Source organism: Pogoniulus pusillus, chromosome 29 (genome assembly GCF_015220805.1).
Source record: "Pogoniulus pusillus isolate bPogPus1 chromosome 29, bPogPus1.pri, whole genome shotgun sequence".
In the NCBI taxonomy this organism is placed as follows: domain Eukaryota; kingdom Metazoa; phylum Chordata; class Aves; order Piciformes; family Lybiidae; genus Pogoniulus; species Pogoniulus pusillus.
The window spans coordinates 3,669,919-3,682,509 of record NC_087292.1 but is presented as its reverse complement, the minus strand read 5'-3'; the positions used below and the strand labels follow the sequence as shown (position 1 = coordinate 3,682,509).

Sequence of the window (12,591 nt, the reverse complement as noted above, 5' to 3'; positions counted from 1 at the left end):
CAGTAGATTCTCAAAGCTCAGACCAGCAAAGGCTGGGCATGGCCCTAGCTGTACTGAAGTATTGGCCACATATTGGGTTGCCCAGGGAAGTGGTTGAGGCCCCATGGCTGGAGCTGTTTAAGGCCAGACTGGATGAGGCTGTGGGCAGCCTGATCTAGGGTAGGGTGTCCCTGCCCATGGCAAGGGGGTTGGAACTAGATGATTCTTGTGGTCCCTCCCAACCCTGACTGATTCTATGATTCTACATGGATTATTCATCCTGCATCTCTCACTCACATCCCTACAGTTTATTTATGCTTGCTCCCAACCCAATGTGCAGCAGGCTTGAAGAAAATGCACCACTTTTCTGCCCTGCTTTTTCTTTTATTCCTTTAGAAAGAAAAACCTCTTCGTAACACTACTGATTTCCCTTTCTGATCAGTGCATGCACCTGTCAAAGACACTTGTGACACATTGAAAGGTTTAGATATGCACATCAGCTGAGCATGAACACATTTCACACTTTCACCTGTGAAGAAAAAGACAGAAGTGCAGTTTGGTTTCCATCAGTCTCAGAGAGTTCTCTCACTGCCTGCTGCAGTCTCCTGCACCAAGGGAGGGTTGTTTTTCAGTCAGAATCAAGTCTCCTTCCATCCCACCCTTCAACGTGCTACACAGACAGCTCGGTTGGTCCACCCTGAGGTGGCTGATGTGGAGTTAGGCAAGTGAGGCTCAAAGGGAAGCTTAAAAGAGGAAGCAAACAGGGAAAAGCATGTTAGACTCTGCAAGAAGCAAGCCAGCTCCACTGCAGGGGCAACAAAACTTTTGCTAGGTCTCACTCCTAGATGCCATTAGCTGGATGCTTACTGAAGTGGTTTCAGGTACTTGCCCACACAGCTCCTAGACACCAAGGAACACTTCCCTGCGTAGCCACTGCTCTCCTCCCCCATGCCATACTGCATGCTCCACAGACATGCTACAAACCTGAGCCTCCACCTCAAAACGAACATATTGTCTTGACTGGACATCATCTCTTGGGGAAATTCTACATTCATATAGACCAAAGAGGAATGGTGGAAGCATACTGCAGGCCCAGAACTGAAACTACACTTCATCTGCTTCTCCCCTCAAGCCGGGGAACTGGTGAGGCTCATTTTTATGGAACCAAGTAAGCTGTGGACTCTGTGTAAGTGTGCAAAAGCTCAAACCACTCATGATGAAATAAGGAAGGTACCTCTAACCTGTGGACTTCTCCATCTGAATACCTGTTTGGTTTTCAGGCAACCCCTTGGTTTGAGATAAGCAACCTGACAGCACTGACAGCTGATTTCTGAACCACAATCCTGAAAGAGCAGTAGCAGAATTTAATGGGAAGCTGTTTCACTTTGTAACACAGTTCACATTGTGAGGTACAACACTTTCCATTTTGAAACTAGAAAAACACATTTCCAGAGTCTGAAACAAGTTCAATAATTTAAACTGATGATGGAAGTGAAATCAGCTGTTATCTAGGAAGACTTGTCCCAGTACTGCAAGTTTAGAGTTAAAAGACTGACTGGGGCAACTGAGGAGGGAGTGTGAGCTCTTCTTGGAGTTTCTCTTCTCTCCACCTTTCTCTGATGAGGCATATTCAGGGGCTTTTGCACTTTCCCCTTCCCCATGGTTGGAAGGCCTATTTAAAGTGAATTTCTTGGTTTTCTTCAGGGAGTAAAACTCCCTCATCAAGTCTTCCACCTCCCACTGCTCTTCCTTACGCTTCCTACAGCAGTGCAGCGCAGCAGGGTCTATAGGATGAGCTTCAGTGTTGAAGACATATCCTCCAGCATTCAAGACACACTCCCCATATGGTGTAATCACCACGTCAAAGACCGACCCATCATTGTGAATGAAGTTGTCTGGGTCAAACAGCAGGTACAGGTATTTGACTGTCTCAGCCAGAAAGAAGGATTCCATGCGATTATCCAGCCTGTGATCTCTCAAGTCTTTGATCTGCAGGAGAAGACATACAGTGGGATATAGCTGAATAAAATTCAGTAAGCTTTGGAATTAGGGGGGAAAAAAATAAAAGCAGCTTGCAGTTCAGTTAGTTAAACAGCACAGTATGGCACCAATTCACCCTGTATTTACACAGCTGCATGCAAATACATCACCAAGGTTCCAGATGTCTTGCCTTAGCATAGTCTAGTGAGAAGAAACAGGAGACACTATCAGGGGAAATGCACTGGGTAAGGAGAAGTGTGAGCAAGCTTCCTGTATCATTTCCCCTGCTAAGAAAAAAGGCTTCTACCTGCTTCTCAAATCACAAGGCCTAATTCCTAGTATTTGTGAGGAAGGTTTTGTAAAATTGATGTTTGAAATCTTCCATTAAATGATTTCAGAGAACTCATTGACTGCAGTCTTTGTGTTTGATCAGCTTTTCAAGGCAGCAGCACACACCTGACAGGCAGAGAGCCTGCACGTGAGCCTTCCTGCTAAGGGAGAACTCCTAATAGCTACCAACACACAGGAGGCAGGAGAAGCTTTCCCATGTTCTGGGCTCTGGTGCAACAGCCCATAACAGAATCTGGGCTTAGTGTTCAGACTGTGAGGGAAGTTACAGCCAGAAACACAACCAGATCATCTTCACAAGGGAAAAAAAGAATTCAACCCAAGTGATCACCTGACTCAAGGGCAAAATGTCATTCATGGGAACACTTTCTAAACACAGCTTTTTATTCCTCCATGGTTGTTTGGCTGATTTAGCAGTTGATTTAGCACTTACAGTTGCAAATCCACAGTCCACCTTGCTGATTTTCTCTATTGACTCCACTGCATCTCTTCCCAGTTCTAGGAGTGTGGGGTCTCTGGTAGCTCGGTACAGATACATTGCGCTCTCAATCAGCTCTGTCAGAAACAGACCCCAAGCATTTGCAAGCATAAAGATTACCAAACTGTGCACACATTGCTCCAACTGGTTTAAAAATACTGCTTTTGGATGGACAGGTAAAGAGCCTGGCCTGCACTGTCTTGCCTCTGGCTCAAGGATAAATACTTCTTTTTACTAAAGATGTGCTGGAGCATGTCCAGAGATGTCCACAAGGATGATGCTGGAGCTCCTCTCCTGTAAGGACAGGCTCAGAGAGTTGGGGCTGTTCAGTCTGGAGAAGAGAGGTTCCAAAGAGACCTTATTGTGGCCTTCCAGTATCAGAAGGGGGCTACAAGAAAGCTGGGGAGGGACTTTTTAGGGTGTCAGGTTGTGATAGAACTCGGGGGAATGGAGCAAAACTGGAAGTGAGTTGATTCAGATTGGATGTTAGGAAGAATTCTTCACCATGAGGGTGGTGAGCCCCTGGCATAGGTTGCCCAGGGAGGTGGTAGAAGCTCCATCCCTGGAAGTTTTGAAGGCCAGGCTGGATGTGTCTCTGAGCAACCTGATCTAGTGTGAGGTGTCCCTGCCCATGACAGGGGCATTAGAGCTGAATGATCCTCAGGGTCCTTTCCAGCCCTGATAATTCTATGTGCAACAAAGAAATTCACTCTGAACAGACAGCATCAGCTCAGGTACCAGTGAATAATGTTCCACTCCCACATTCAGGGAGTGGGAGAGGAGCAAAAGAGAAAAGGATTAAATCTCAGTTGTCAAAGGAAGAAAAGATGCTTCCAGAAAGGATTACAGAGAAGAAATTCTACCCCCAGAATAGAGTTTCAAACACTGCAAGCCTCTGAAACAAGGGGGATCTAAACCACCATTAAACAAGCACTGTGGAAGTTGCCCAAAGGGCAGTGAAGCTGGGGAAGGGTCTGGAAAACAGGTCTAGTGAGAGGCAGCTCAGGGAACTGGGGTTGTTCAGTCTGCAGAAGAAGAGGCTGAGGGGAGACCTTCAGGCTCCTTACAATTCCCTGAATGGAGACTGCAGCCACGTGGGGGTTGGTCTCTTCTCCCAAGGAGTAAGTGATAAGAGGAAATGGCCTCAGGCTGCACTAGGGGAGGTTTAGGTTCGACATGTGGAATGATTTCCTCACTCAAAGTTTAGGTTAAGCCCTGGAACAGTTAACACTGTGGTCTGCTTCCCCTGAAAGGCAGCTCTGCCTCTGTGCATGGCAGAAAGCAGAACCTGTGGCTTTGCCTGTGGGAATCACTGGTAAATTGGCAGGAACTAAGTCAAAGCAAAACTGAGGAGGAACTTTTGGAGGCCAGCTGTTGCTAACATTTGGGGCTGTTCAGCCTGGAGAAGAGAAGCCTCCAAGGAGACCTTAAAGCAGCCATCCAGTATTTGAAGGAGGCAACAGGAAAGATGGAGAGGGACTTTTCATAAAGGCATGGAGTGACAGGATGAGGAGTAATGGCTTTGAACTGGAAGAAGCTCAATTTAGATTGGATGTTAGGAAGAAATTCTTCCCCATGAGGGTGGTGAGGTTGCCCAGAGAAGCTGTGGAGGCTCAAAACCTGGAAGTGTTTGAAGCCAGGGACCTTGAATAACCCGGTCCAGTGGAAGGCATCCCTGCCCATGGCAGGGGATTTGAACTAGATGATTTTTAAGGTTCCTTCCAACCCAAATTATTCCATGATTTTATTTTGCCACCAGAGCAGAAGCAGGTCTCCATATTCCTTGTATCATTCCAATTCTCTTACCAGGCCTGAGTGGATATCCTTCCCTCTTGTCCACTGTATAGCCCTGGGGGATGTTGTAGAACTCTGGCAGCCCACCAAACTGTTTCCAGACAGTGTAATAGTTGAGGAAGGTTCTCATGGCATTATCTATGTCTCCAATCAGGCTCTGAGAGAGAGGAAACAATCAGCAAAGCAATATCTGGGTAAAGAAGAAACAGCACAGGAATTAATGCAGTAACACTCCTGTAGTCCAAGCAAAAAGCAGTGACAGGAATGGGTTATTCCTAGTATGAATGGAGCAAGTGATACTTAGAAGGACTGAAGAGGTAGGTGCTACTTTTCTCTTGGATCTCATTCTGCACACCTCAATAATATGAAGCCTCTTTCCTTTTAATTAGGCTGGGTTTCTTGAGTCACATTTCTTGCAGTGGATCACAGCATCAAGTGGGGATAATGGAGTCCCAGATCATATATAAATAAGAAACAAAGCCTCTCAGTGGGAAAGTATGCACATGAATAAAGCATTTCTGAGGTGGTGGGAAAAGAGGTGGGATTGCCTTTTGCCTTATGTTCCCACATGGATTATGAGACCACTGTCAGTGGAGTTTCACAGAATCATTTCAGTTGGAAGACACCTTTATGATCAAATCTAACCATTAACTCAGCACTGCCAAGGCACCACTAAACCATATCCCTTCAGCACCACATCCACAAAACTGCCCTCCCATCATGTTTAATGACAGACTTGCTTAATAATAAGACAACACCTGCTCTTCTACAGGCTCAGAGTACTGTAGATGTCATCAGAAACTAACCCAAACTTTGAAACCAGCACAATGAGAGTAATATTTGTAACCCTGACCTTAAAGACCTACCCAAGACAGATGAATAAACCCCCCACATGCTACTGGTATGTCAGCTCTTACCTGTAGGCCTGGCCAGTAGGCCTCCAGGGACTGAAAGACAGGCATGGACACTGTTCCTTTGTACATCTGAACCCAGAGGTACCAGTCGTCAAACTTGGTGTAGTTTTTGATAGCTTTGTTATACTCTGTAAAGAAACACAGATGTGAGTAGGTAATCCAACAGAAAAAGAAACCCTTTCAAGGATGAGAGAAACTCCTTCACAGAGAGTGATTTCCCATTGGAATGGGCTGCCCAGGGAGGTGATGGAGGCACTGTCCCTGGAGGTGTTCAAGAAAAGACTGGATGGGGCACTTAGTGCCATGGTCCAGTTGACTGGATAGGGCTGGGGGATAGGTTGGACTGGATGATCTTCCAACCTGGTTGATTCTATGATTCCATTCTCATTTAAACCATGTCAAATGAGCACCTTCTCCAGGTGTTCACTTTGGTAACTCTTGGTTGCCACAGATTGTTCAGAAGTATCACAATGAACACCTCAGGAACAGTCGTGAATGTACCCTCTTAGATTCTGCATCTTCTTCCTTAGTCTCATGTGCAGCCTCTCCAGGTGCAGTTGAGAAGGCATTCCTGGCACCTTTTACACAGAAACCAATCTGCTCACCTAGAAACATGGACATCAGCTCCTCATCCTGCAGCAGAATGGCTCCTTTAACAAGGTACTCAAAGTAGGAATCCACTCCTGCCCCAATGCCAGCATCTTGGGCCACCCACTTGGCAGTCAGCACATCGATGTGGTTACCAACCTGGAAAAAGTAAGAGGAGAAGAAGTGAGGAAATCAAAGTGGAAATGAAGCTGATTTAAAATTACAGTAGGAAAATTCTCCACAAAACAACTTCACAAGGAATCTTTGGGGCTTTTTTTCAGACCATCCCTTTTACAGCTTCACCAGATCCACACCCACTAGCATTTTCTCCACTACACAACATATTTTTTAGCCTCACAGAAGTACAAACTCTAGAAAATATCAGCTGGAATTTAATGCTTCCAATATCAGTGCTGTCCTGGCTAAAATGAACCAGCATTATGGTACTAGAAAAATGTCCCATTTCAACATCATGTGTCTGGTCCTAATTCACATCCTACCAAAGAGCAGAGAAGGAACTGATACAGAGCTGGAGGCCACAGGATGTCAAAAGCATGAGAGCTGCCTTGCTAATATTTAAATAGATCCTCCAAACATGGGACTCTTCAGCACAGAAAGACCCAAGCTGATGGACAGTAGAACACACAAATGTGATTTGCTTAGCAGAGACGAAAGACTCCAGCTATTCACTCCCTTGCTTGAACATGGATTAGGGCTCTAAACCAAAAATAAACAGATCCCAAAGTAAACAGAATGAGACAGTTCCTCATGCAGCACATGAAGAGATCCGGTCCACTTCACACAGATTCAAAAAGAAGCTACACAAATTAACTGGAGAAAGATTAAGTAAGAGATAGTGAACACAAGAGACAACATATCCAGCTCTGGATATTCCTCAAACAGCAGTGCTACAGAGGCTGGCAATATTTTGGTGCACCTGCTGTGCTCTTATTTTCTGCCACAGGCTGTTGTTCCCCAGGCATCAGAGAGACATTTTATTTAGTCTGTCACAGCTGCTGTCAGAAACCCAGCAGTAGCCAGCAGAAGGCATTTGTCTCCCAGCCACATCTGCTGTGGAACAGAACAATGGCATCACACTGGGCTGCACCACGGAAGCAGAGATGTGGGGATGCTGCAGGTGTTCAGGAACAATGTCCAACGTGTGGCTTCAGCCCTGTTATTAGCACTGTGCTTATTTATCTGTCTCTGTCTCCTCTCCATGTATGCTTTTTCCACTTAGAACTGCATCCACAAAACCAGACAGAAAGCAGGCCAGCAAATTCCAAGTCCATTCCTCACTCACCAGCCCAATGTCTGAGCGATTTTTCCACAGAGCCTTCAAAGCTTTCCTGGCAACATCCTCAAACACTGGGTCACCAGTAAGGTGGCTTAAAGTGGCAAACTCCACTATAAATGTACCAATTCCAGCAGTACAGGTAACTGGTGTCTCCCCAGGGTTTACTCCATGCAGCAAGTTCACTGTTCCATATGGCATCCCAGTTGGGGTCTGAAAAGCTGAAGACACAAGAATTTTGGTTCATGTGAAGGTACAGTTAGACTGTCAAGTGAATGTGTGCCCCACATTCCACTGCACACAGCCAAGAAGCAGGACTGGAGCAACTGCAAAGAATAAAAAGAGAAGCAGAGTGTGATGTTGGGAGTGGCAGAGAGGGTATCCCGAGCAGCAAAAAGTCCTGGGGAGGTACTTCAGATCCCTCCAACCTCACCCAGAGCAGCAAACTGCATCCCCAGCTTTGGTCCAGCACAAGCAGGGTAGTCAAAATGGCACTGCACACACTGGCCAGCAAACTGCAAACACTGAGCTTGTGATGACCCAGTGGTAGCCCAGAGTGCACAGCACAGGAGAAGACACAGAATAGTTTCAGCTGGAAAAACCTTCTAAGGTCATTGAGTAGCAAGGCACAACCCCAGCAGCAGCCTACAAAGGGGCTGAGAAGGCTGCAGCTTCTTGTCTTTACAAGCTGCTGTTTGACAATCCTTCTTTATTATTTATACTAAAAATATTTCCCCTCAACTAGCAACAAACAAACCCTTGTGTTAAGTGCAGACAATACCCAGCATGCAGATGTACAGCTGCTGTCATGTGCTCCACCAGGTCTTGCCTGCAAGCTTTGAGCTCAGGGAACAGAGGACTGTCCTGTAGCACACCAAACACAGGATGCACACAGACAGGTTCTCACCTGGCAGGAGTTTGCGAGCTGCTTCCTCTGCCATCCTCAGGAGAGGTCCAGAGCACGGCCAGCCTGCTTCCACTTCCACACCAGCCTTCTTTGACAGCAAGTGTGCAGAGAGGAGACCACCCACCACTGGAAAGTGCACAGTGAAATCTGATACCAGTTGCATGGAATCATCACATTGTTTAGTCTGGGAAAGACTGTTAAGATCATCTAGTTCAACCCCACGCTACCAAGTCCACCACTAAACCACACTCCTCAACCCATAGCTATGCAGCTTTGAAACCCCTCAGAGATGGGGACTCCACCACTGCTCTGGGCAGCCTGTTCCAGGGCTTGGCAACCCTTAAAGGGAAGAAATTGTTCCTCATGTCCTACCTAAACCTCCATTGGCACAACTCGAGGTTGTGCCTTAGAAGAACAACCTCCTGCATCACTCTCATTTTAAAGAACTTCCTCCTGTGTCCAACCTAAATCTCCCCTGCTCCACTTTCAGACCATTGCCCTATCACCACAGGCCCTTCTCAACAGTCCCTCCCCAGCCTTCCTGTAGGTGCCCTTCAGATACTGAAATGCTGCTATAAGGTCTCCCTACAGCCTTCTCATCTGATGTGTAACCCAAAACTCAAAACCTGGCACCAGAGCATGGCAATGGCCACATCAGTGTTGAGGAAGAGAGCAGCGACATGCAGAGATAAAGAGGAAGCCACACTGGTGTGGGAGCTTTGCGTTTCCACGTCCCGCACCACAGATCCACTCTGACCTCACGTTACCTCTGCATGTGGTTCAGAGAGCTGTGCAGGAGGGAAGTCCAGCATGAAGAGCAAGGGAAGACCCACCTCACCTCGAATGTTGGTCTCGAAGACAGAGGCGTTGACATCGATATCGAAGTCCACCCCCTCCTGCAGCACGGTGACCACTCGCTGAAACTCAGAGACGTTTCCCAAGATCTGCAGGAGGAGCAAGACAGCACAGGACAAGACTTGACAGGAAAACCAAGCTGCAATTCAATGCTGGAGGCTCGTTCTAGTTTTGCTTTGCTGTCTTGTGAAATCATTCATTACAAATAGCACTAAAAAGCTGATGGAGATGTCGGAGGCTGCATGAAAAGCAGTGTGACCAGCAGGTAGAAGGGGGGGATGCTGCCCCTCTGCTCTGCCCTTGTGAGACTTCACCTGTGTCCAGCTCTCAGGCCTTCAGGAGGGATGTGGACATGCTGGAGCGGGTCCAGAGGAAGCCACAAAGATGATCAGAGGGTTGGAGCACCTCTGCTCTGGGGATGGGTTGCCAGACTTGGGGCTCCAGGAAGACCTTAGAGCAGCCTCCCAGTATCTGAAGGGGGCTACAGGAAAGCTGGGAAGGGACCTTTGACAAAGGCTTGTAGTGGTAGCATGAAGGGCAATGGCTTTGAGCTGGAAGAGGGGAGGTTTACACTGAAGATGAGGAAGGAATTCTTTCCAGTGAGGGTAGTGAGACACTGGAACAGGTTGTCCAGGGAGGTTGTGGATGTCCCCTCCCTGGAGGTGTTCAAGGCCAGGCTGGATGAGGCCCTAGTTGTAACTAGATGATCATTAAGGTCTCCTCCAACCCAACCATCTCATGACTCTGATCTTTGTGCACTGCAGGTCTTTATTGCATAGTCAGAAGGTGTCAGTGGCAGGGAGCTGCGGCCACCTGCCTGCCAGGGCTGCAGTGAAGTGAAATGCTGAAGCTCTTTGGTCAATTAATAACTCTCTGTCACTACGATGCAAGCCCCAGGTGTGGAGGAGGCCGACAGCGGCCTTGAGCAGGCTGAAGGCCGAGCCGGGGTGGGGGGCAGCAGGTGGTACTCACCAGCAAGGTGTCCAGGGCGTCGATCAGCGTGAGGGAGAAGCTGTGCGAGGGGAGAAGCGAGGTGAGGACGGGCGGAGGTGGACGGGGCTCCCAGCAGCGGGGTGCCCGGGCCCAGCCCCGCGGCGGCGATGTCCCCTCCCGGGGCGCCGGCCCCTACCTGCCCCAGGTGTCCTGCCCATCGCACGTCAGCGGCCGCAGCTCATCGTAGGGAAAGGCGCTCTCCAGGTAGTGCTCGTAGGCGTGGTAGAACATGGCTCGCACCCGCTCCCTGCGGCACAAGCACAGCCCGCTCAGCCCCGACCCGGCTCCGGACCCCGGCTCCGGACTCCCGGCCCCGCCGCCCGGCCCCGCGCTCACCGGTACGAAGCGACGTCCAGCCCGCGGGCGGCCGCGGCCGTGCCCTCTGGTGGCACCGGCAGCCGCAGCGCCCACAGGCACAGCAAGGAGCCGAGCGAGCGCAGCATTGTGCCGCCGCACCGAGCCGCGGCGCACCCGCCCCGGCCCCCGCCCGCCGCCGCCCGCCGGCGGAAGCGCCCGAGCCGCGGCTGTGCTTCCGGGGCACTGCCGCACGGCAGCGGCGTTTGGTGGCAGCCGTGCGGGCGTGCAGGGGTTTCGGCTCAAGCAGTCACAGTGTCACAGTATCACAGTCTCACAGTATCATCAGGGTTGGAAGAGACCTCACAGATCATCAAGTCCAACCCTTTAGCACAGAGCTCAAGGCCAGACCATGGCACCAAGTGCCACGTCCAGTCCTGCCTTGAACAGCTCCAGGGACGGCGACTCCACCACCTCCCCGGGCAGCCCATTCCAGTGTCCAATGACTCTCTCAGGGAAGAACTTTCTCCTCACCTCCAGCCTAAATCTCCCCTGGCACAGCCTGAGGCTGTGTCCTCTTGTTCTGGTGCTGGCCACCTGAGAGAAGAGAGCAACCTCCTCCTGGCCACAACCACCCCTCAGGTAGTTGTAAGCAGCAATAAGGTCTCCCCTGAGCCTCCTCTTCTCCAGGCTAACCAATCCCAGCTCCCTCAGCCTCTCCTCGTAGGGCTGTGCTCAAGGCCTCTCCCCAGCCTCGTTGCCCTTCTCTGGACACGCTCAAGCATCTCAATGTCCCTCCTAAACTGGGGGGCCCAGAACTGAACACAGCACTCAAGGTGTGGTCTAACCAGTGCAGAGTACAGGGGCAGAATGACCTCCCTGCTCCTGCTGGCCACACCACTCCTGATGCAGGCCAGGATGCCACTGGCTCTCTTGGCCAGTCCTTCAGGTTCACCGAGGCCCAGCAGCTTCTCAAGCCGAGTCTTAGAAGTGCCCCACGTAGGGCGCAGGGAAAGGGGAAGCATCACCCACCCCCGCCTGCAGAAAGGGAGCACAGAACGGCCCAGGCAGCTGCAGGCAGTCAGCCTGACTGTGTCGTGCAGCAGATCCTCTGTGTCATAAATAACAGACATAAACTTGCGCTCATGCAAAACAAGGCTTTAATGGAGTTGCAGGAATCAAGCAAGGCACAGGCCTGGGTGCGTGGGCTACAACAACCCCATGCAGAGATACAGGCTGGGGTCGGAGTGGCTGAGAGCAGCCAGACAGAGAGGGATCTGGGGGTGCTGATTGATACCTGCCTGAACATGAGCCAGCAGTGTGCCCAGGTGGCCAAGAGAGCCAGTGGCATCCTGGCCTGCATCAGGAATGGTGTGGCCAGCAGGAGCAGGGAGGTCATTCTGCCCCTGTACTCTGCACTGGTTAGACCACACCTTGAGTGCTGTGTTCAGTTCTGGGCCCCCCAGTTTAGGAGGGACATTGAGATGCTTGAGCGTGTCCTGAGAAGGGCAACGAGGCTGGGGAGAGGCCTTGAGCACAGCCCTACGAGGAGAGGCTGAGGGAGCTGGGATTGGTTAGCCTGGAGAAGAGGAGGCTCAGGGCAGACCTTATTGCTGTCTGCAACTACCTGAGGGGTGGTTGTGGCCAGGGGGAGGTTGCTCTCTTCTCTCAGGTGGCCAGCACCAGAACAAGAGGACACAGCCTCAGGCTGTGCCAGGGGAGATTTAGGCTGGAGGAGAGGAGAAAGTTCTTCCCTGAGAGAGTCATTGGACACTGGAATGGGCTGCCCGGGGAGGTGGTGGAGTCGCCGTCCCTAGGGCAGTTCAAGGCAGGACTGGACGTGGCACTTGGTGCCATGGTCTGGCCTTGAGCTCTGTGGTAAAGGGTTGGACTTGATGATCTGTGAGGTCTCTTCCCACCCTGATGATACTGTGATACTGTGAGACTGTGATGCTGTGACTCCGCTCTACCCTAACGCACACCTTTTGTTTCCAGTGTTCTCTTTTTATACCCTATTCTGTTACAGATTCATTGCTAATTCTAAGAAAAGGTTGGGTTTCCCTTATCAGTTCCAAGAATGGGAGGTGTCTCTTCCTTCCACGCGTGTCTCTTTTTATCCAGTGCTCCCTCTGGTGGTCTTCAGTGATGAAGTAAGGGCTCTTCCTCA

General features: G+C 50.0%; 1 protein-coding gene across 1 annotated transcript; it reads right to left on the bottom strand.

The window, feature by feature from the left end:
- Positions 1-342: 342 nt before the first annotated feature.
- EDEM2 (ER degradation enhancing alpha-mannosidase like protein 2) lies at positions 343-10,617 on the bottom strand. The gene is made up of 11 exons (XM_064167574.1): positions 10,467-10,617; positions 10,267-10,377; positions 10,110-10,149; positions 9,121-9,226; positions 8,283-8,408; positions 7,385-7,596; positions 6,099-6,240; positions 5,497-5,621; positions 4,592-4,736; positions 2,741-2,862; positions 343-1,968 (listed from the first exon to the last, which is right to left on the bottom strand). The coding sequence occupies exons 1-11, from the start codon at positions 10,571-10,573 to the stop codon at positions 1,477-1,479; spliced, it is 1,728 nt and encodes a 575-aa protein (XP_064023644.1). The 5' UTR covers positions 10,574-10,617; the 3' UTR covers positions 343-1,476.
- Between the last annotated feature and the right edge of the window lie 1,974 nt (positions 10,618-12,591).

Coding starts and splice junctions, on each gene's coding strand:
- EDEM2 (XM_064167574.1), bottom strand. CDS start 10,573: ATGCTGCGCTCGCTCGGCTCCTTGCTGTGCCTGTGGGCGCTGCGGCTG. Junction 10,378..10,466: donor CTGGACGTCGCTTCGTACCG/GTGAGCGCGGGG, acceptor CTTGTGCCGCAG/GGAGCGGGTGCGAGCCATGT. Junction 2,863..4,591: donor AGGATATCCACTCAGGCCTG/GTAAGAGAATTG, acceptor TGTTTCTGACAG/AGCTGATTGAGAGCGCAATG.